Below are 22,967 nucleotides of genomic sequence, written 5' to 3' on the forward strand. Positions count from 1 at the left end.
CATGTACAGGGTTTACAGTTTGGTTCAATGGCTCTCAGCACCCCCACTATACACAATGTTCCAACGCCCCTGCAGGAGATGACTGTGGCTGCCTAGTCGCCATTAGGATTTTAATTCTAGCTACATAACTAGAGTGAGTGAGTTAATAACCCCCCTTTTTGTTCTTCACTGAAAATACACCCACATGGTGCCAAAATATAGCAATGGCATCCTTCCAGCAAAAGATTGTAAAACTTATTATTGTTTAGAGGTGGATTTTGGGGTTCATTTCACTGATGATTCTGATATCTCCTTCTTGAGCTGAGTTGTCTTTGTTTAGATTGTTTTTAGTTATATTCTGGTAGGCCACCTACATACCTCAATTGAAATAATAAATTTTAATTTCTATCATGTTTTTAAAAGTGCTATGAAAAATTGATGTATAAATACTAAGAATTATTCCTTAAATCAGTGTATAAGTGCAAGAAAATTATTTCCTTATAGTACACTTACACTGTAATTGAATAATAATTCTGTACTTATTCCTTAACAACTTTATTTTAAGTTCTTAAAATGTATCATTTCTAACTGCGAATACTTATTTTGCTTGTATTTTAGATTAGAAATATTTCAAACTAATTCAGATAGCTAATAACTTTAGATTATCTAAATGTTGATATACAGGTATTAATACCTTGTGCAGGTATTAATTTTATTTATCTTGCACAAGTAGAGCTATAAGTTTGGCAGGCAGATACTGGTCCTGTTTGAATCACTGAGTAATAGCACATGCATTTGCTGCACATGTGGCAAAAAAGGTAGATTCACAAAACTGTTTCCTTTAGACTTTTACAAAGTGCTCTCACTGATGCCAATAGGAGTTCCAGTTGGTGGAACAATCATAGAATATGGCTCCAGGATCAGCTCTTACACTAGTGAGCACTTACTTATGAATGGCAGTGAAGTGTTCACCTGCATGAATAAAATCTATATATCATAGGGCTGGAAAAGATTACTGGAATCATCTAGTTCATGCACCCTTGCTTTCTCTCTGTTATTCCTTCTACTTTCTTACTGAGTGTTTTCTTGAATACCTCTCATGATAGTGCTTCCCCTACTAGCTCGGGTAGTTGAAATTCTTGATTGTTCTAACTGCTAAGAAATTTCTTTCCTAATGTCCAATTTGTATTTATTTTTTTCATTTAATTTTAGGCCACGACAGCTTATTTTGCAATACATTTAAATACGAATTAAATCTCAAAAATATTTTGCACAATAAAGCTATTACATCATTCTGTTCCTTGCTCTTCCTAAAACATCTTGCTGCTCTTCACTTCCTCTCTACTAAACAACTTCTGCATTTCACTGACTGGTGAAATGATGATTCTCTGCTGCATAGAGGGCAATTTCCTGCTCACGTTACTAATGCAAGTAATTCTATTAAAATCCAAAGGACCGTTCCTGTGATGAAAGTGAGGACATTGGGCCCATAGAGGAAAAATTCCCATTGACTTCAATGGGCTTTTGATCCGTCCTATAGCTTATAAAGTGGCATGGGGTCATTTGCAGTAAAGGGGCTATGTAATGTAAAACATGCAGCATCATTGCGTTTCTGGTAGCAATAATGAGAGTAATCAGAGTTTAAATCTTTCCTGATTTGACATGTCACCAACTTAGGTTCCAATCCTGCAACTGACTCCATGCAAGTGGACCCCTGCGCTCATGCATCTAGTTACAGGATCAGGATACTGTTTGTCAAGGTGGAATGTTTCCCTTAGATCATATAAGCATATGACCTGAGTTTGAGTCTGGATTTTTTAAATATATTTTCTATCGAAACAAAATAAAGTCAAACTATTGTAGTTCCTCAAACCACCCCTTTGAATACAGTGGCATGTGTGTGCCATGCGTATCACCTGTACTTAGTAATGCTTTTTGGTATTAACCAAGGTGTCCTGGTAAATTGCTGCCACCTGCTCACAGCAGGAGCGAGCCTCATCTCTGCCCACCACCCTCCCCCTTGGCAACACAAGTGCTCCAATCCAGGCTCCACAAGCCCCACTCTTTCCCAATGCAGGCTAGCAATTCACACGCCCCACTTTACTACATTCAAGTGCACAGTTTCTTGTCTTGTGGACACCCGCAGTTTACATGGATCTGCTGCCTCCGTGGAAGCAGTGTATCTCAGTTCACCGGTTTTGCCTCAGTTCAACACTCTTCTTAGGACAAGGTGTCTATACGTGTCTATAGTAAAAACAAATTTAAGTTTATTTAACAGAGCTTGAGAGAAAGATGCAAAATAAAAGCAAGTAAAAGGGTTTGGAAACATAATGTTACAGGTAAAAGAAAAACAAACTGCAAGCAATAGCCTATACTTATTAACAGGTTACCTTCCTAGACAGGAAAGTATTTCTCATCCAATGGTCCATCCTTGCAGCACTTGTCCAGTCCAGAAAGCTGGGATCCACCTTTCATGAGACGCTCCCAATGGCACAGTGCCTCTCCCATAATGAATAACACCTTTGCCCTTTCTTCTTCCCCTATACAGTTACCGACTGTTGTATCTTAGCCCAAGGGGGTCCCCTAACGAGAGACTTTTCTTGGGGGTTCTTTTGTCTTGGTAAACACTCAGGCCTGCATCTGGTCCAGACAGTAAATCCAGGGCTTGGGTTGGCTCCACGGATGGCCCTTGTTCTCATTGTTGATTGAGTCAGGTCTGAGACTCCTCCATCTCAAGTGGCAAGTTTCACTTTCAACCATTTTGGAATACAATAGCCTACATGTTTCATAACTCTAAAATGGTTTCCCATACAAACACATCGCAATAATCATGACATTCAGCTAGTTCTTAGCTCTCAGCAGATACCACACATGATCCCCTTCAGTGAAATATTGAGAAGATGGTCAGACACAGGGGTAATATACCTGCCTGGGCATGTCTGTGTCACACTTACCCGGTAGCTCCAACTGAGTTTGGGTATGTAGCAGGGCACTGCAGAGCCCCTCTTTGCTCCTGCCCCTGCTGTGCTGACAAAGTCACTCGGAAACCCTGGAGTTCAGTAACCACTGGTGTCATTTATTTACAGGTTAGGCTCCCACCATCTTTTCACCATACACAGCTTGGGTTCTAGAGTCTTCACCCAGGAAGGAGGAGCTATCACCCTGCTTCCATTCCCTCCCACCTCCCTCCCAGCCTTTTAGATAATCCCAGGCTAATTGGGGAGGCGGCTGTCTTCCATTCACCAATTAGATGCAGGTTTTCTCTAGCCAGCTCCAATGTACTTCCCTTCATGGGAGTTGGCATGACAGAGGGATGAGTCAGCAGGCTGTGAACAGTGACCAGGCAGCTTCTTAAATGAAAGTATTGTTTAATTTTGACAGTAGGGACAAAGCATTTAGAGGCCAAGGTATTAAAACAACAGTCTATACACATGTCTATCTTTCTAACCCCAGATGATAGCCTACGTAGGCTTAACTTTTCAGACCCCATAATGGGTGCCTCTGTCTGTTGCTCACAAAAAAACTATTCCTTCTCTTGAGAGAGAGAGAGAGAGCCCTTTAAAATCCTGCTATACTCCTTTGTTCTTCTGTATTCCTAAGGTTTTGGCCCTTCTGGTCAAAACTAGTTTTGCAGGGTAGTTAGGCAGGAGATAAACTCTTCAAGGCTGAGAGTTTGGACATTGTCACTTAACAACCCTCAAGAGTTTGCTGAGGAATGACTTATCTTCAGCCATTCTTTTCACAATCTGCTTTTTTTCTTACAGCATCCTGTTAAACTAAACCAATATACTCGTACAATAAACATTGTGATAACCAGATCAACATATATTATTCATAAATTATTAGAGAGAAGCTCCAATTCTGTCATAATGATCTAAGCCAATCACAAATTTTGGGGAGCCTGGCTGATGATTTATTAACACTTGGGGTTGGCAATACTACATAAATTGCTTAAGAGGTCATTGGTTGCTTATTCCTCACTTAGAATATCAGTAATTTCTTTGTGACATTAGAATAATTTTCCACAGTGGCTAATTTTGATGAGTCAGAGGGTTTTCTTTAGGTGAGGAATAGGCAACTAGGGCAGAGACCTTCTAAGGAATAAAGATGATGTTTTCAGACATCTGTGGTTCATAATAAAAACAATATAAAGGAAGTAGATAAACAGAATTGTTTCTAAGTAGTGAAGATTCGATGGAATCTTTTAGAAATTTCAGTCCACATATTGTACTGCGTGGGGTGTTTGGATTTTATTTAGTGCATGCATATGTTAAACAGAAAAGAGAAGAGTCAGGAAACTGTTGATCATTAGCCATGAGGTAGCACAGTAAATACTAGGCTTTGATGGGTATCCCCTACATACTAAGGTTACTTCTGCCAGGAGGTAGCCTACCTCTTTTTGTATAAAACTGATGGCTTACGTTGGCAGCTGAATGAACTGATATAATGTGGCTGTGCATCACAAACTTATGGGGCTAAATTTTCAGCTGAAGTCCCACTGCTTGCCCCTCTAGAACACTTCACATAAGGTAATGTGTTTAAATACAGATAGGCCTTAATTTCTGCATTAAAAATAGGTGCTTCTGCATTGTGGATGAAAATTTGTGGAAACATGTGGGGTGCAAAAATCCAAGAGGAGGCAAGGGAAATGAATAAAATGGTTAAATGTTGTCCAGACAGGTGTATTGCACTATTCCACACAGGTAACTTTGAGAAACATCTCTGAAGGTTGGTTGTGAAATTTAAAGTTTTCCTTCTCCCAGCAAATAACTAGTTTTCATTCCTGTTACAAATTGTAGCCATAAGAAAATTATATGGACTATCAAAGCTGATCTTCACCTTCTCCCCCAGAACTAACAGCTCATGGATTGTTTGAAATTTAAAACCAAAATTCATACTCAAGGAGTATTATTGACCTAAAGTGTTTGTCTTTAGAGGTTTGAGGGGCAGGGGCAGACTTGCTTTCTCATGAGGTCACAACGTTCCAGGCCAAAGACAGCCTTAAAAATAATAATAGAAAAAAGCAAAACTAATTTTTTTGCAAAATGTACACTGAGCAACTTGACATGCTAGTTGCTTGAGTTGAGCTTGATTTAAGTAGCTAGTTTTGGGGAGGCGGGTGGTAGAAAATAAAGATAGCAGTGCGACCAATGATCACAGTGTTAAAAATGTGAATACTGTACTGTGTGATGACATTTAGTTCAAGTACAGTCACTAGGAATGTGGTATTATTTTTATTAGAAATGATGGATCTTTTATAGTTCGGAATCATAATGAACTCAAATAGAGGGGCAAAAGGGTCACTGTGTTACTTCCTCTTTCTCTGCCTTTGGGGTAACCACATGCCTGAAATGAGGGTTCCAAATGAAAAATCTCCCCTACTAGTGACTGATTTATTGGCATGCAACAAAATCTGTTCAGTTCTCCGCTCTTGTATCAGGGCTTCTTAGTCCTTCCTTTCCAGGGCTGTGCTAGTATCCCCTCTTTCTTTCACAGCAGCTGCCAGTCTACTGCAGGCGGCTGTCTTTCTGCCAGTCCGTGGAGCAGTCCACACAAGGTCTTTCCCAGTCTATGGCACCTCTCAGACTCAGCTGAGAGCACTGCTTTATATAGCCCTGCCTGTCAGCCACGTGCTTCTTTCTAAATGAATCTGCACTGATTGCAAACAGCTATGGCCTTTCCGTGGGGTGGGCCGGGAAGGCAGCACAAGGGTTAACCCTATTCCCTGCTGGACTGGGGGATGAGATCTGTGCAGCTGGTCACAAACGGCAACAGTTTTCCTAATTCGTTTCTCTTCAGGTCTAGTGCCTGATTCCTTCACCCTTAGTAATGTATATATTCCTCCCATACGTGAGGAGTCCCGCTGAAGTTAATTTTGCCAACACTTTTATTCTCTGCAAGTCTCACAATATTTGATAGTGTTTTTAAAGCCATAGCTCCTGGAGTCATGAATCTCAGCTCCCCTCTGCCCCCCCCTTTTTTTAAAGTAAGTTTTCAGCCCTCATGGTTGCAGGGGATACATAGGTTGCAAATATGAACCCTGAAGTCTCAGAAACCAGAAAGCAAATAGAATGTTTAATTATTATTTAAAACGTCCTGATTTTGGGGGGCCTGAGTCATAATTTTTGAATGCTTGGGGTTGGCGATACTGAGCTGGGCCTCTCGTTCTGGAATGCAGTAAGGTCTCTGGATCTTAAAATATTAAGTATGGTCCTCTTGCCCTTGTTACTTCCATCTCCCCTCTTCTCCCCTCCCCTCCTCTACAGAGAGCCTTCTACCTGCTTCCTCCAACAGTAGCTAATCCCTTATTCTTCTTTGACTACAGTGACTGCTTCCCAGCAACTGCTTCCTTCTGTAGTGCCTTCTCAATATGGGCCAGATCAAAAACCCAACAAAGTGTTATATATATAACATGTGTCTTTTCAGTTATAAGAATGCTACTGCCAGTCCCCTTTTATTATGTTGTCATTGGACTGATCTACTGAATAACAGTGACAATATCGTGACAGCTGTCACCCTACACAATTTGTCTTACCCACATTCAGAATATTTAATAAAAATGTCAGTTAATTTTTAAGTTACCTTAGTTATTTTTATTTAGTTGTATTATGTAAATTCTAAAGTTCTGGTGACACCACCGTGACATCCTGAGGGCTGCTGCTTTTTAAACAAACAAAAATGTATACTGTACAGTAAACTTGGATGTTTTTTAAAAAATCTGGATTTCCAATTAAGCATATATTTACATAAAGACTTAATTCTTCCCTCAAGAAAGCAACTCCTACTGAAGTCAATAGAAGCTGTGGTCCTTTTAGCATGCCTGAAAATCAGGCCCAAAGTGTCTCAAGTTGAGCATCCAAAAGTGGAGGCATGCAAAATTAGTGAACACTTGTGCAAACCTAGCTGCCCGTTATTTGCTCTTAAGGAATTAATCAAAAGATTCAGAATGAGATCACTCCATCCAATTTGAGTGTGCAGTGCTTCCATTTGCTATCTGAATGTGTTTGCTTTTCCTTCTAGGCTTCCAGTGGGAATTACTATTTTATTCCATACATTGTAACACCTGCTGCTGATTATTTTTGCTGTGAAAGTGATGCCTTGCGGAGGGCCTCTGAGTACATGCAGCCTAACTGGGACAACATCCTGGGACCGCTCTGTGTTCCACTGATGGACAGGTTTATTTGTCTTCTGAAGGACATTCACGTTACATCATGGTAATTTTGCCACGTTTACACTTCCTGCCCGTGGATATTTTTTCCTACTCTGCAAGGGGTTTCAGAATCCCCACCAAGGTTCAGTGTTCAGTGTGTTTAACCCTGTGTTAAAATAAATACCTTAATTTAATCTAAACAGTATTTCTGTCATGAAGCTGTTGTAGTAAACTAACTATTTTAAGACAGCAGTGGATTGCATTTACTATCCAAAATATCAGTCAGCAGAGTCAGAACTGCGGACACAGCCCTTGGAAAAGAGAGGGTATAGAAAAGAAAACAAAATATAGTGCATGGTGTTGTAATGAGAGAGACATACCTCAGCTTCTTTGTAAGTCTTGAAGCCAAAGACCATCTTTTCTCAGCACCAACTAAGTGTGTGCATTAAATATGGTATTAACTGTGGTCACACAGACTAGTGTCTGAGTGGAACCTTTTTAACAGTTGAATTGCATAGTAATTGTAGAATGCTGCTCTGGGCCTCAGCTGTCCCATGGTGACTCCTGTTTACGGACACATCTTGATACCCCTTTGTTTACTAGGCACTGCCCATTGTACCTCTTCTGCACTTTTCACATTCCCTTCCTCAGTCAAAATGTTGCATAATTTCTGTTTTATGCCATGCCCTCCTTCCTACTTCTGTTTCTATAGTGACAAGAAAGCTCCCATCTTACCGCATAGGTTCCATGCGCTGGGTAAACTACGTGATCATTGTCACTTTTCAACTGTGCTTGTCATCAGGTTGTAGCACGGTCACAGGCAAACTCAGTTTGGATCCATACTCAGCATCATTTGAAACTGTGCAATGCAGCCTTAATTAAAACTCTGATCAGTACCTATCCTATGCTGCTGCTATTGTTATTTATTATTTGAATTACTGTAGCAGCTATGAGCCCTAATCATGGGCCGGGACCCCATTATGCAAGGCTGTGAACAAACAGAGAATAAAAAGACGGTCTCTGCCCCCAGCGAGCTTACAGTCTATTTCAATGTTGCTGAACTGCAGCCATATTGTTGAACAGAGTTGCCTTCATTCAGCTCAGGTTTAAGTTGGTGCATTTTTGTTTGTGACAGCTGCTATGAGGCACTCAGTTCCTAAAGTGTCCTTTTGATGTATTTTTGCATTAATTTAAAAGTAACTGATTGATTATAAAATTATTATTTTGATCCTCTATTTCTGACCCTGCGATTTACAGGCGTATTAATATGAAGGAGGGGCGGTAAAGATGAGGGTAATGTGATGCAGTCAATAAAGCTTTTGTTTATGTGATGCCTTTTACATAAACTCTCTCCTAAAAAGCTTTAAAGAGTTAACTGTATAGTTATAGAGTTAGTAAGAGTGGTGGCAGAGAGATGTGAAGATATACAGTAGAGGCAAGTGACAAAAGATAAGTTTTAATGAGACACATAGTCTAAGTCACTTTTGAAATTGGGACTCGGGCTTCTAAGTCACTTAGGTGACTTAGGGTAAAATTTTCAAATCACCTATGTCCGTTCTTATTAATGCAAGAAGAACTGATTAACATAAACCTGGAAACAGTGCATGAGAACTAGGTGTGATAGTGTGCAACAAATTAGACATGAGTTTGCAGTGACAGTAAAATAAATAAAATGAAAAAGCCTTCCATTGGCCATTTCTTCAGACCCTCACTGCATTATCTCATGAGAATACCTTGCAAGTGGTATATGCTGTGGATATTAGTATCACAGTATTAGTGGATATTAAGAGAGAGCTTAATTTCCTCTTCTACATTTAGTATTTAGGATCTGAGCACTTGCAACTCCTTTTGGACAAGAAAAGCAGTTATATGTGCTCAGTACCTGTCAGGATCTGGCTATTAATGACTAAGCCCTGGTCTTAGTAATTGGTCGCTACAAGTTTACGTTTCAAATAGACTGCATCTTTTTTTTAACCTTCCTACATTGCAATATAAACTGATTTTTAGTGAAAAAAAGACATGACAGTTGTTACTGTGGCTTTTGCATGCCTCCTGTGTAATAGTATGCATTATGTTCACTAAGTGAACTACAGCTAATCCGATAATGGATGGCTCTGGTTGGTTTATTTAATAAGAGCTGCTAGTCTCTTTGTTTAGCATGACACTTTCTGCTTTCTTCAGGATAAATGTGTAGATTAATGTGTTTATTTTGAGCACTGTTCCTCTACTTTACTAGGTCTGGTAAATAATTAAAAAAATTAGAACTTGTAATTTAATAATGTCTCATATAAAATATTTCTTAAAAGTGTAAACTGAAAGGAATAGTTAACTTAAACCTCATTCCGATAAAGAAATATTAGTGCTGTTTTAATGTTGTAACCAAACGTCCATTTAGAAAATTCTAACACTTTATCTCTGTTTTTATTTCTTTAGTGCATATTGCAAGGAAACACTGTTGAATGATATTAGAAAAGCTAGAGACAAGTATCAAGGAGATGAACTAGCAAAGGAGCTGGCCAGGATTAAGCTCCGTATGGATAATACCGAAGTCCTGACTTCTGACATTGTCATAAACCTGCTTCTTTCTTATCGAGATATCCAGGTATATTATTGATGTGAAAGTAAGGAAGATTCTCTTTTTGAGTGGGTTTTAATCTTGTTTATTGTTGTTCTTGTTTATTGCCTGTTTATTTGATAGCTTCTTGAATTTGGACCACTGTATTATTTTAGTTTCAAGTTAAATCTGGTTATATTGTGGTTTTAAAGTAGATTATTTCTTTTTCTTTTTCATCTATGAAAAAAAAGAAGTGTATTTGGTTTTTAATTTTTAAATCCAAACTTTAAGCCTTTGGAAACTAAGAAAAAGAATTTGTTGTGATTTCAACATTTGCTACAAGAGCCCAGGTTTACTATGTTTCAGAATTGGTATAAAAAAGAATATTGTGTGTGTTTTAAAAACCCTACTCTCCACTCCTCTCCCCCCACCCCCGAAAAAACAACCTTTTGGATTTTTTAAAAAACTGTTTTTGGTAAAACAGGGCCTCTCTTATACTTATGAACTGTCCATCTTTGTGAGTGACATTCCTTAAGACTTATTTTCACCAATCCTATAGAAATATAGGATTTGTTCTTCTGATATTAGCACTTTTGTTTCTTGTGTCCCTCCCTCAGGATACATCTACTCGGCAAATGAAGATGTGATTGCAGTGCGAATTGGCATACCCACTCTTATCTTTAATCTAGCTGGCATGGGTACAATGGTAGTGAAGAAGTGGTGGCACAGGCTTCGGCACCCCAGTACAAGACCGCTGGGTTGCTGACCCATATCAGGGTCTGTGACCCCATGATTGTTACCCGCACTACCTACATTGAAGTTAGCATAGTTAGGCCTACCCACACTGCAATAATTCCTCTTCTCTCGCCCCTCACCATTGTGGTGGGTGCTTTAAATTCTCATGGCAATCAACACCAGATAAGATCCCCTTCCTATGATAGGGACTGGAAACGTCTGAACCTTTTTGGGAGGAAGGCGTACTCCTCGGCCACTCTTCAGTTTTAAATTACCAAGCCCTCATGGCAAAATATGATTATGTAAACTATTCAGAACTGAATGATTTTATTGAGCATATGCCCAAGCTGCATCGTGACCAATTTAAGGCCATCATTCAGGAGGGTCAGCTAGTAGCAAAGACAATGCTACAATCTGCCCTTGATACAGCTGACACTCTGGCCAGCTGCATCTCGATTGTGGTGGTGATGCAGTGTGCCTCTTGGCTCCATCTGTTGGGCTTCCTGAAGGAGGTACAGTCAACCGTTGAAGATCTTCCCTTTGAGGGCATTAAGCTCTTAGCAGAAAAGACCGATGCCTCTCTTCACACCTTGAAGGATTTTCAGGCCACTCTCCATTTGCTGGGCATCTACACGCCAGGACAGAAGAGAAAATTTAGTCTGCAACCCATCACAAGCCATGCACCTCCCAATACCCAGCTCAATGTTACTACGAGACCCAGAGAAAAAAAAACCTAAATTTTCAAGACCTAAACCATCTGGCCCACAATCTTCCTCATCCCAGCCATCCACATCCAAACATCCATTTTGACGTGTTGGTCAAGGTGCCATTAGACCACTCCCCACAACTGCTACAACTGGCCACCGCTAACCACCCATTGGCCACTGACTGGCAGTGTTCTGTGGCACCTGGGAGCGCATAATATCAGACTAATGGGTACTCTGTCCATTTTGCTTTCCTGCCCCCTCCACAATACCCTTTCCCATTTTTCTTCAGGGACGCTTCTCATGAGAGGTTGCTACAACAAGAGGTAGATCATCTCCTCCAGTTAGGAACCATAGAACCAGTACCTCAACATCTTTGAGGCAAAGGGTTCTACTCTTACTTCCTAATACCCAAGAGGAAGGGAGGTTGGAGCCCAATACTAGACCTCAGAGCTCTCAACAAGTTTGTCAAGGCTCAAAAATTCAAGATGGTCACTTGAGCAACTATCATTTTAGTGTTGGAACAGGGATACTGGTTTTCAGCCCTTGACCTTCAGGACACGTACTTTCATATCTTACTCCTACCAACTCTCAGATGATTTCTCAGATTCATTCTGGGACAAGACCACTACCACTACAGGGTACTCCCCTTCGGGCTATCATCGGCCCCAAGAGTATTTTCCAAGGTTCTCAGTGGTGACCACCCACTTATGCTCCCAAGGGGTCATGATTTACTCTTTTCTGGACGATTGCCTCCTCAGAGTCCTGTCTCTCCAAGAGCTCACCAAGTCTCCAGAGTTGCAAAGCATTTGTTTTCAGAACTGGGCCCACAGATCAATGCCCAGAAATCAACCCTCACTCCAGTGCAGCGCCTGGAATTCATAGGTGTTGACCTCGACTCGTTACAGGCCAAGGCTCTCCTACCTCAACACAGATTCCTCTCTCTGGCAACACACATAGAGACTGTTCAAAACAGCCCACAAATATCAGCCAGACACTGCCTACAGCTCTTGGGGCACATGGCAGCGGGCACAGCGGTGATACCACACACAAAGCTTCACATGCTGTGCCTTCTGATGTCTTTCAGCTCGGTTTACAGACCAAACAGGGACAGACTAGACAAAGGCCGGTCACTACCCACCAGGGTCAAAATCTTCCACAACCTCGGCTTCCTACACCTACATGGGACTTAAACCTGGTACTGAAAGGATCAACTAGGCCTCCCTTCGAACCTATGGCCACCTGTTTGCTTATGTAGCTCTCAATGAAAACAGCATTCCTGGTAGTAATTACTTCGGCCAGGAGACTAGGGGAAATAGTGGCTCTGATGGCATATCCCCCCCCCAATATTCTTTCGGGACAAGGTTACGCTCAGGCCACATCATTCTAAACCTCCCCGTTTCACGTGAACCAATTGATTAATCTTCCAACGTTCTATCCCAAGCCTCACCGAGACAAGAGGGAGGCTAAATTACACACGCTAGATATCAGGAGAGCTCTGGCCTTCTACCTGGACAGGACGAAGGCCTTCAGAGACTCCCCCAGGCTTTTCCTCTCCATTGCGGAAAGATCCAAGGGCTCGGCAATATCAGCCCAAAGACTTTCCAAGATGGTCTCAAAGTGTATCGGACAATGTTACCAAGTTCACAATATGACCCCTCTAGATACTGTTCGTACATGTTCCACAAGGTCTATCTCCTCATCCCTCATCTTCTTCAAGAATGTGCCTGTCTCAGAGATCTGCAGAGTGGCGACATGGGTGTCAATCCACTCCTTTGCAGAACATTATGCGATCACTGGGGACTCTGCCTCCCATGCCATCTTCGGCTCCATAATGCTGACGTCAACCTCGAAGTCCCAACCCTGCATTGGGATACTGCTCAGGAGTCGCCTACAGTGACACGTAGGGACACTACTCAAAGAAGAAGTTACTCACCTTGTGCAGTAACAATGGTTCTTTGAGATGTGTGTCACTATGGGTGCTCCTGAACCCACCCTCTGCCCCTCTCCTTCAGAGTTCTTGTCAGTGACTCTGCAATAGAGAAGGAACTGAGGGGGGGTTAGCCCGCGTGTGCTGACTACCCTTGTGGCGCAGCACGAGGAGAGACGGTGCGTGTGTGGGCCTCATGGACACTGCTACCGAAGTTCTCCAGTCAGCAGCACAGGGACGCAAGCATACCTACAGTGGAGCACCCATAGAGCGACGCATCTCAAAGAACCATCGTTACTGCACAAGGTGAGTAACTACTTCTTGTGCACAACTACCTCGCCTGTTAATGAATGTGAGCTGTCCTTGTGCACACTGACCAGTAATTATTATTGTAACTAAATTGATTTACATTTCCAAGTGAAGAGCCTGATCCAGCTGGGAGTTTGATCAAATGATTTGGTTTAGTGATATTTTCTTTGATTGTATTTTTTTTATTGATATCAGGACTATAATGCTATGGTGAAGCTGGTGGAAACACTGGAAATGCTGCCTACCTGCGATCTGGCTGATCAGCACAACATTAAATTTCATTATGCATTTGCATTGAATCGGTAAGGATAACTGCTAGTTTTTTTGCATTCTCTATAGCTATATGTATATGCACACATTTAAAATGTATGTGCATATACTTGCACGTGTGTGTGCATGCATATATGTGTAACATCTTTCTCACTCACATCCACACCACTCGGGATGATATTCATGAAATAAATTACTTTGTTTGCAATAACCATGTGTTAATCCATTTGTGCCAGGACATTTGAAATCTCAGAGCAGCTTTCAAACAGACCCCATTTGGTAAAAGAATAGCCTGCCCACAAGACTGGATAAAAGACCTGATTCAAAGCCCATTGAAGTCAATGGAAAAACTCCCATTGACTATAGTGGGCTTTGGATCAGGCCCAAATTCATTAAATGTTTGAGTTATTGCTTACCCATGTTTCCTTTTTGCTAAATTGCTATGAGTTAAAGGTGAGTTATTAAAGTAATCAGTGATCAGTTGTAGTTGAACCATACATTGTATCTCTGGTTGAGGGAAGAAAAGCCCATTTGAGCCTGCCTGCTTTCATCCACTCGACCTCTCCTGAAGCGATAAAGATAAATGTTCTGTTTTCTCCCTGTATTCCTCTAGGCTGGTCTTTCCATAGCACTTATCTACAATGGCTACTGCGTTTTAAAATTATAGTAAGAAAGCTTTTAGCTTGTTTCTGTGGAAAATAGGTCTTGTCAAACAAGCCTCGTTTTGCTCTTTGATGAGATTACAGGTTTGGTTGATAATAAAGTAACTGTATAAATGTAATCTACTTAGATTATTGTAAGGCATTTGACTTAGGACAGCACAACATTCTTAAAACTTTCCCAGAATGTAACCTTTTGGCTGAAATTTTCCATTTTTGGTGCCCGCCTCACTGAACTTTTATGTATGTGTGAGAGTTTCAGCAAAAGGGATTCAGGCTTTCTGAGAATGAAGCTTATCAAAACTGTCTCCCCCGCCATTAATTTTTGGTGACTTTTTGAACACCTTTATTGACTTGGGAATTTGATGTAGGAAATTGAAATTGGTCAGAGAGCTAGTCCTGGGGCCAGAAAAATACTTTTCATTGTCTCTCTGAAAATTTGTCTAGGTCTGACCAGTTATGAGCTGCAAAAAGCTGCCATTTGCACATGTGCAGTAGAGTTTATTAATTAGTCATGTTTGTTACGGTAGCGCCTTAGGGCCAACCAAGAATGAGGCTCCTTGTGTTAGGCACTGTACTAACACAGAGCAGTAGACAACCCCTGCTTAAAGTCTAAATAGACAACAGAGACACAGGGTGTAGACACAAGCAGAGTGAACAGTGGGATTGCAGCAAATGTCATGTTAGTTCCACAATTTATTTTATTTATTTATTCATTTATTGTGGGTGTAGTTAGGAGAGGATGAGCTGAAGGGATGGAAAAGGGGACATTGAAAGGAAGGGGATGGAGGGGAAAAAGTAGAGGAGGGGGAAAGGGGCATGTGTGGAGTGAATCTAAGGTGACGAGAGTGGGGGTATGTCTACACTTCAAGCTGGAGGTGTCAGTTCCAGCTTGAGGAGACTTACCCATGCTAGCTGTGATCAGATGAGTTCACTAGCTTGATACAGTGTAGCCGCAACAACTTGAACAGTGAGAGGGTCTAACCACCCTGAATATGTTCCCGTTCGACACATTAGGCACATACTTCAGATGGCTAGTCACTCCCACTGCTCATACTACCGTGGCCACACTCAATCATAGCTACCACAGCTATGTCACCTCCAGCTTAAAGTGTAGACATACCTTGGGAGGGAATTGGGGGCAGGGAATTGGGGCGAGTAGCTATCAGTACAGGGCAGAGTTAGTTATTAGTTACAAATAACAACTAATCATACGAGTATGATTCACTATTATTAGTGGTATGATTAGTTATTGTATGATTAGTTCTATTAGTGCCACTAAATCTCATGTATCTTTTTGAAGATATTGATGGAATTAGAGTTCTGTAAAAGACACATGCAAAATAATCTGCACCTGTTCTCCTCATCAACATATGCTGCATTGAGTTACCAGTCTGCTCGAGTATGGTATTCTTATGTTCTTTTGGAAATACTTAGGAAATGTATTATGGTAAATAGTTTCCTAGAAATGAACAACTAATTTTCCAACAGTGAGAACACAAAAGTACTCTCTCCTGTTTATAGATTTTTGGTCCAATCAAAGAGTAACCTTTTTAAATAACTTCCCTTCAGCAATTTTCAAAATATATTTGCTTCTTGATGCATTGTTTTGGACTTGAAAATATTTTTAGATCAGGTCTATTCATATATCTGGTCATCCTAAAAACTTAATTGTTAACTTTTTCTACAGACTGCTTGTGCTATTAACTTTCTGTTTTTATTATTCCTGTTTTATTGAATTTTGTTACTATTCACAAGAATACAAAATGATAAAGTTATACCTAAGATATTGATTCTTGCCTTGCAAAACAGGGTAAAGATTACCCAGAATTACAATAAAGTGCAGCAGGAATAACATGCATCATAAGTAATAACAGAATAACTGATTGTAGGAACCTGAGCATACCAAATGTCAGACACTGCTGAATCTAATAATTAATATTTCACATCAATTATACCACAATTCTAATCATAATCAGCAGACTATCTCATTCATTAATTTCCTCTTGTTCTGCTTTAATTAAGTTATTGTTGGCAGTTCATTTCATTTAGTCTTTTCAATTAGATGGTTGGGCTGTGCTACAAAGAGCTAGAGATATGGCACTCAAATGGTAGGGAATCATTTCTGGGGGCGTGGACTCTCCAAATTATGTGGAGAGAGGGCAGAGAATTGCATACACATTTATGGCACTATTCTAAATAATAGATTATGATAATTCCTCAAGTGTAGGTCCTGTGGTAGGATAGTTATCTGTCACACTGGTCTCAACTGGGGACTCAACTTTGGAGCACAGAACACGTATTATCAGGGACTCTTCTCTTTGCTTTATCTTATTTAATGTAAGGTCAGTGGCTAATCAAATTTCTAACTACTATGATGTAATTGTAAGGATGATGTATAGCTGAGGATCTGTGGAGCAGATTCCTGGGTGAGAAATAGCTGGGGTGTACAGCTTGTACTGTGGCACTTGGTCTGGGTTGGCACTGGAGTTGCCTAGACCTATTGTACACCGGACCCTTGCTAGAACGTGGGATTTGGGATCCAAGTGCAGTACCGCGTTAATGCGGGGACCGCGTTAAAATAAATTGCAATTAAAGTAATTAAATTTGGGATCCATGGCCGCAACTGCGTTATTTGCGAATTCACGCTATATAGACGCGCGTTCTAGCGAGGGTCCGGTGTATTATGTGACTATGTGGACATGGCTTCATGGCTGACTCAGGATTTCATGACAATCATGGGTCTGTCCCAAGTGATTTCAGGTTCTAGGAATAGAAGTAGGTATGCTCTGAACCTTAGTATAGTTTTGTGTTTAAGGAGGGTGAAGATTATATTTTGTAATACTCCTGGTGTTTGAGCTCAGGGCTCACCTTTAAAGAAATAATGTCCTCTGCCTCATTGGGGATAGTCTGCCAAAACAGAAATCCATTTGGATTTCATATTTCTCTAAGGGAGAATGCCCAGCATTCAATGGTTGTAAAGTGAATCTGTCGTATTCTGGTATGATGATACAACCACATTTTGTTCTCTGCCATCAATACAGTGGTTCCTAAGCAATCCTCCCATTGTATGTTCTCATGAGTCATGTGTCTGCCTCAGATTGAAATTGTTTGCAGAAATTGACCCCAAATGGTTGTCATTTCAGAGAACAAGTTTAGGAAAAATTTGTTTCTTTTGACCAGGTTAAAAAAAATTCTGTTAAGCTTTTCTTTGAAAAGCTCTAGGACTTCCATGCCTTGGAGCCAGGGACTTGAAATTTGGTAGGGGGCCTTTGTATCAGGAAATTCCACTCACATTTGGCCAATTTATAAGCTTTAGAAAAATTGCAGTATGCACATGCTTAGTGGAGACTTCTTAGGTTTTAGCAGCTGAATTTCCCAGAACTCCATCAACTCTGGGCATGCCATAGCCTGGGGCTGAGCAGGACTTTCCCTGCAATTGCAGGTCTTTGTGTCTGCAGGCTGTGCTGAGCCTGGGCACCGGAACTGAGACACTGGATACTGTCTCTCCTGTGCTGTCAGTGCAGTGCAGAGGGGGAAAGAGCTGAACCTGCTAGGGGGGAGTAGATTGAGCAAGGTTGATAGAAAACTCGGACTGAAAGCTGAAGCTGTCAAAGGAAACAGGGAAACTGGGGGACTGGTCTACACGGAAAAGTGACGTCAGCCCAGTTACGCCACTCAGGAATGGGCAAAATCCACACCCCAGAGCTACCTCGTTAATTTGATCTAATGCACAGTGTAGACAGCGCTAGGTCAATGGAAGAATTCTTCTCTCAACTGAGCGACTGTCTCTTGGGGAGGTGGAATAACTACAGCAACAGAAGAACCCCTCCTGTCGCTGTAGTGAGTATTTACACCAAAGTGCTACAATGGTGCAGCTGCAGGTGTGCTGCTGTAGTGTTTTATATGTAGACATAGCCTGGACTGGGCTGGAGGAGTGACTGGGGCTGTGCGCAGGCAGACCAGGACTGGCTGGATAAGGAAACTGGGACTGGGAACTGAGAGGAGGGGGAACTGATATCAGATTGGGTTGGGGGGAGGAGGAGAATGGGACTGGGTGGGTAAGGAGACTGGGACTGAGAATCAGTGGGGCCAGGGATAGGAGATGAGAGTGGAAGGGAGACAGATTTGATGAGGAGACAAGTGTGGGCATAGAACTGGGCCTGGCTGAGTAAAGAGAATGCAACAGAGAGCCGGAGGGGGATGGGGACACTGAGATTGGCTGAGAAACCCAGGAAGGGAGACTGTGATAGGGAATTTGGGTGAGGGTTGGGTAGGGAGGGGGTTGTCTAGAGGCTAAGGTAGAGCTTTAACTTGCCTGTAATTAGATAGCTTAATGCTAGGAGAATAATTTAAATGGCACATTAGTTTGGCTCTTTGTTGTTTTACTTACTGCAGTAGTTTGTCTGAATATTAATAAAGTCTAAATTTTCACTATCAGCTAGAATGTTAACGTTATGGCTGTCCATAGGTGATTTAGAGTTTAGTCACATCAACTAAAAAATGATTTAATTAATATTTTGAAAAGGTCCTTGTAGACTAAACCAGGACAGTCCAAATATTGCTCAAGTGATGGCTGCATTGGCCACTTTCACAGCACCTAAGGGCTACATCTGATTTTTTCATAAAACAGAGCAGACTATAGCTACCTTAAAGCCCAATTCAATCCTCGCATAAGGCCTAAGGTGGAGATATTACAGCTCATGCTATTCAACATTCTGGTGTGTGTGATTTCTTTTTAGCCCTCAGCCAGTTCCATCTTGACTCATATTAAAGATGAGGGAGAATGCAATCATCACTGGTTATTAACAATGAACTAGCATACAAAGAACAAGCTATTAGCAAGTGATGGGAATAACATGCTGCAAGGGATTCATTATAGTAAATAACTAGTTATTACTGGTAATGAAAGCCATAGGAAATTATTCTCCTTGAAAAGGAATAAGTGTTTTAAAATGTAGTTCTGTAAAAATGGCATCATGGGGGTATGCGGTTTATTATATGTCAGTGATTTGCATCTGACATTTCAGAATTTCAAGAAAAAATGTTTTTTCCTAACTAGAGCCCTGCAAGTTCAACCTACAATCTGAAAGTCAAGCTGAGTTCTCATCACCTTGTGCGTTATCACCAGTATTAAAGGATCTGCAGGCCAAATTATGCTCTTATTGACACATATATAACCCCATTAGCCTTCAGTGGGATCAGTATTGTGTTTTTAATGAAAAAGTATGTGGAATACCACTAAATTATCTGCTGTAAATTATTCTAGGCCTATTTCTTGCTGTAGATTTTAATATACTTAGTTATACTTTGGATTATCCATCTGTATTTATAAACTGTGCAAATCTGATATGGAGTAACTGAGATGCAACAAATATTGTAATGCTGTAATGCCATTTTTTCAGCAGTCATTATCAGACCTCATCCTCATTTTAAGACTGCTTTGATATGCATATTGATGATTTTTTTTAGTGCAAGTAAGTGTTCTAGAATGTATACAGTAAACAGTAAGTGCTGCTTTTGAATGCCAATTACTTTATGAATGGTTGTATTTATATTTATTATGGATTAAACTGCCTCATGTTCTCATTACTCTGCAATATGACACTGAGGTCATGTTTATAATGATAACATGCATAATAGACTGTTTAACAGCTGTTTGAAGCCTGAAATAATCAGTCAGAACAAAATACTGGCTTGAATGGATGCCATGAAAACCTGGTCAACCTAACTGCCAGCCCTGATCTGTGGGGTGTGTGTGTGTGGGGGGGGAAATCTGTTGCCTCCTTCCACTGATATTCAGTATGTCTTGTCTGACAACCAAAATGGTAGGTAGTAATTCCAGTCTGGTGAGGATAGCAAAGATGGAGAAAATATTTTATGTCCTGTGTGAGCAGACAAATAGAGACAAGATGAAATTAAAGATAAAGGAAACCAAAGGGGCCCCCCCATGAGCAACTTTTCTTTTGGTTGAATTAGGGCCCTTCTATAATCCAGTCTGTCTTCCAGAATACACAGTATTCTATCTACCTGCCTAATCACGGTGCAAACCAGGGCTTTGGAGCTGTGCTCCGGCTCCGCTCCAGCTTCAGGCAATAACCTGCAGCTCCACTGCTCCGGAGCTGCTCCACGCTCCAGCTTCGGGCTCCACTCCAAAGCCCTGGTGCAAACAGGAGGCATACAGGGCAAAATATCAATAAAGGTCCAGACCAAAACTGATAACATCATTGTTGTTTACAAAGTGGCAAATGCTTCCACTGGCCTAATCCCAGACAGCCAAATCCTGGCCCCACTGAAGTTAATGACAAGACTCCTGTTGACTTCAGTGGGGTAAGAATGTGGCTCATGGTGTGTAGCTCTGACTTGTCAATCATGCTAGTGTTCCAAGGGGGATGAAACCAGACTGGAAATGATCAAGGAGGCTGTTTTTGGAGATATGGTGAGAGTGATGACAGCACAGTTACTGGAAATGAAGACTACAGGGAAGGTTTTATGTGAAGAGTGACGCCTTAAGGGCATAAAAGAAAAATAGTAGTGTATGCTTAGTGGTTTGTTTGTTGCTGTGATGCAAAGGACAGGGTGGTAGATGAGAGGGATGGGCGTGAAGATGATACCTTGGGTGGGTTTTGAGCGGCTGGGAAAGGAGAATTGAGGGGGTAAAGTTGTAAGAGGATCATATTCTTGTGGATGCTGATTATCCTTAATGGAAAAAAAACCAGCAAATTACTTGTAAGTTTAGAGGAATGCCATTAGCAATTATGAGTACATAAGATGAGCTCTTAATATTCCTCATCCATTAATCATCAAAAACCAAAAAGGTGTAGCAGATCATTTGACATGCATAGGTGGTGAGAGAGAAAATGAATGCATTCCTGTGCATCACTGAGACTTATCCCTGCCGGCTGTATTTGTTCTCCCGTGGAAACAAGAAAGCATACCTCAGTAGTACATAATGTACCTATGGGTTTCTAAATCCAGGCAAAAATTCCTCTAATCAGAGTTGCCAAGTTACAAAACAGTACTGTGTATTTGGGGGAGAAAATCCTTTCATTACTTAGTGATTGAAAGTTTTCAAAACTTATCCTGTCTTTTTAAAGAAGTCCTATTGATTCAACAGTTTATAGGTATGTATTTGACAGATCATTTGATGTGGTAAATAGGAACCATTCATCCCTGCATTCCCTCTTCCTGTGACTGCTGGAGCTAGAGTTGAAGCTGCCCTAAGTCCCTAGCTGGAGTTACTGTGCTCTGGCTACCTCCCACTGGCATGTGGCCCTTGAGAATTGTTGCAAGTAAAAGTTGTTCCCAGTCTGGTCTAACCTCTGCCATGGCTGGAGTGGGGCAGGATGGTATGGTTAACTGTCTATTATGATAGTGGTGCATAAGGAAGGTCAGCTGTACTGTATGCTGGCTTTTCTGTAAACTAGATCACTTAATTGATAAGCGACTGGCATATGGATGCCCTGACACATGTTGCTTGCAATGCTCTTACTCAAAACATGATTGTGGAGATGAAAATAGCAGTTACCTGCAAACACTTATGTACCTGCTTAGCTGTACAGCCCATTGACTTCAGTAGTCCTGTTTGTGTACATAAAGTTATGCCCAAATGCAAGTGTTTGCAGGATGAAGGCCTGAATGATAGCGATCAACACACATGTACATTTGCTGACCCATTCCTGCAGACTGGCCAAGATAGTTCATTTAGTTTTACACTCAGAGGATTGCAAAGTTTTTGTTTGATGTTTATGTGATAGAAATTTTTATGAAATCAACATTAATGTCTAAAATAGCCTTATTTGTTTCTGTATTAGCATAAGCAGGAAACATTTTAAAAAAAATACTGTGGTCTGGTTTTCTGCTAAAAACTTTCTTTGTAGTTATGGGAATGATCTTCATCACCTTGAGCTGTGATTGCTGATAGAAAAACCCCACTCAATGCAACTTGTTTTATATGCATTATTTTAAATGATCAGGAATAAATCTTACCTTTTACTGCACTGTTACACAAGAGGGTAGAAGATAGGGAGCAGCGGCTGTTATCCTAATTCAAACAGCCAAGAGTATGGTATCAAGTATCAGGGGGTAGCCGTGTTAGTCTGTATCTACAAAAACAACAAGGAGTCTGGTGGCACCTTAAAGACTAACAGATTTATTTGGGCATAAGCTTTCGTGGGTAAAAACCTCACTTCTTCAGATGCATAGAGTGAAAGTTACAGATGCAGGCATTATATACTGACACATGGAGAGCAGGGAGTTACTTCGCAAGTGGAGAACCAGTGTTGACAGGGCCAATTCAATCAGGGTGGATGTAGTCCACTCCCAATAATAGATGAGGAGGTGTCAATTCCAGGAGAGGAAAAGCTGCTTCTGTAATGAGCCAGCCACTCCCAGTCCCTATTCAAGCCCAGATTAATGGTGAATTTAACACTGCCTGCATCTGTAACTTTCACTCTATGCATCTGAAGAAGTGAGGTTTTTACCCACGAAAGCTTATGCCCAAGAGTATGGTAGGAAGTACACTTGATTAACATGCATGAACTTGATCCATTGAAAAAGAGGACTATTTAGTCCCCAAATTAACTAGCACTAGGCAGAGGACATGCTTATCTTGGTCAATTCATCGCTGAGCTGACTTACTCATACCAGGAAAATATTTCATGCTTTCTGTTAGCTC

At 41.0% G+C, this 22,967-nt stretch overlaps 1 protein-coding gene across 1 annotated transcript in view; it reads left to right on the plus strand.

The window, feature by feature from the left end:
- The window catches only part of MAP3K15 (mitogen-activated protein kinase kinase kinase 15), a 165,864-nt gene that overhangs the window by 74,305 nt on the left and 68,592 nt on the right, over positions 1 to 22,967 (plus strand). Inside the window, 3 exon segments of the mRNA XM_065411146.1 lie at positions 7,000 to 7,193; positions 9,563 to 9,731; positions 13,557 to 13,663. Of these exon segments, the coding sequence (XP_065267218.1) occupies positions 7,000 to 7,193; positions 9,563 to 9,731; positions 13,557 to 13,663 (470 nt within the window).

Source organism: Emys orbicularis, chromosome 1 (assembly GCF_028017835.1).
Source record: "Emys orbicularis isolate rEmyOrb1 chromosome 1, rEmyOrb1.hap1, whole genome shotgun sequence".
In the NCBI taxonomy this organism is placed as follows: domain Eukaryota; kingdom Metazoa; phylum Chordata; order Testudines; family Emydidae; genus Emys; species Emys orbicularis.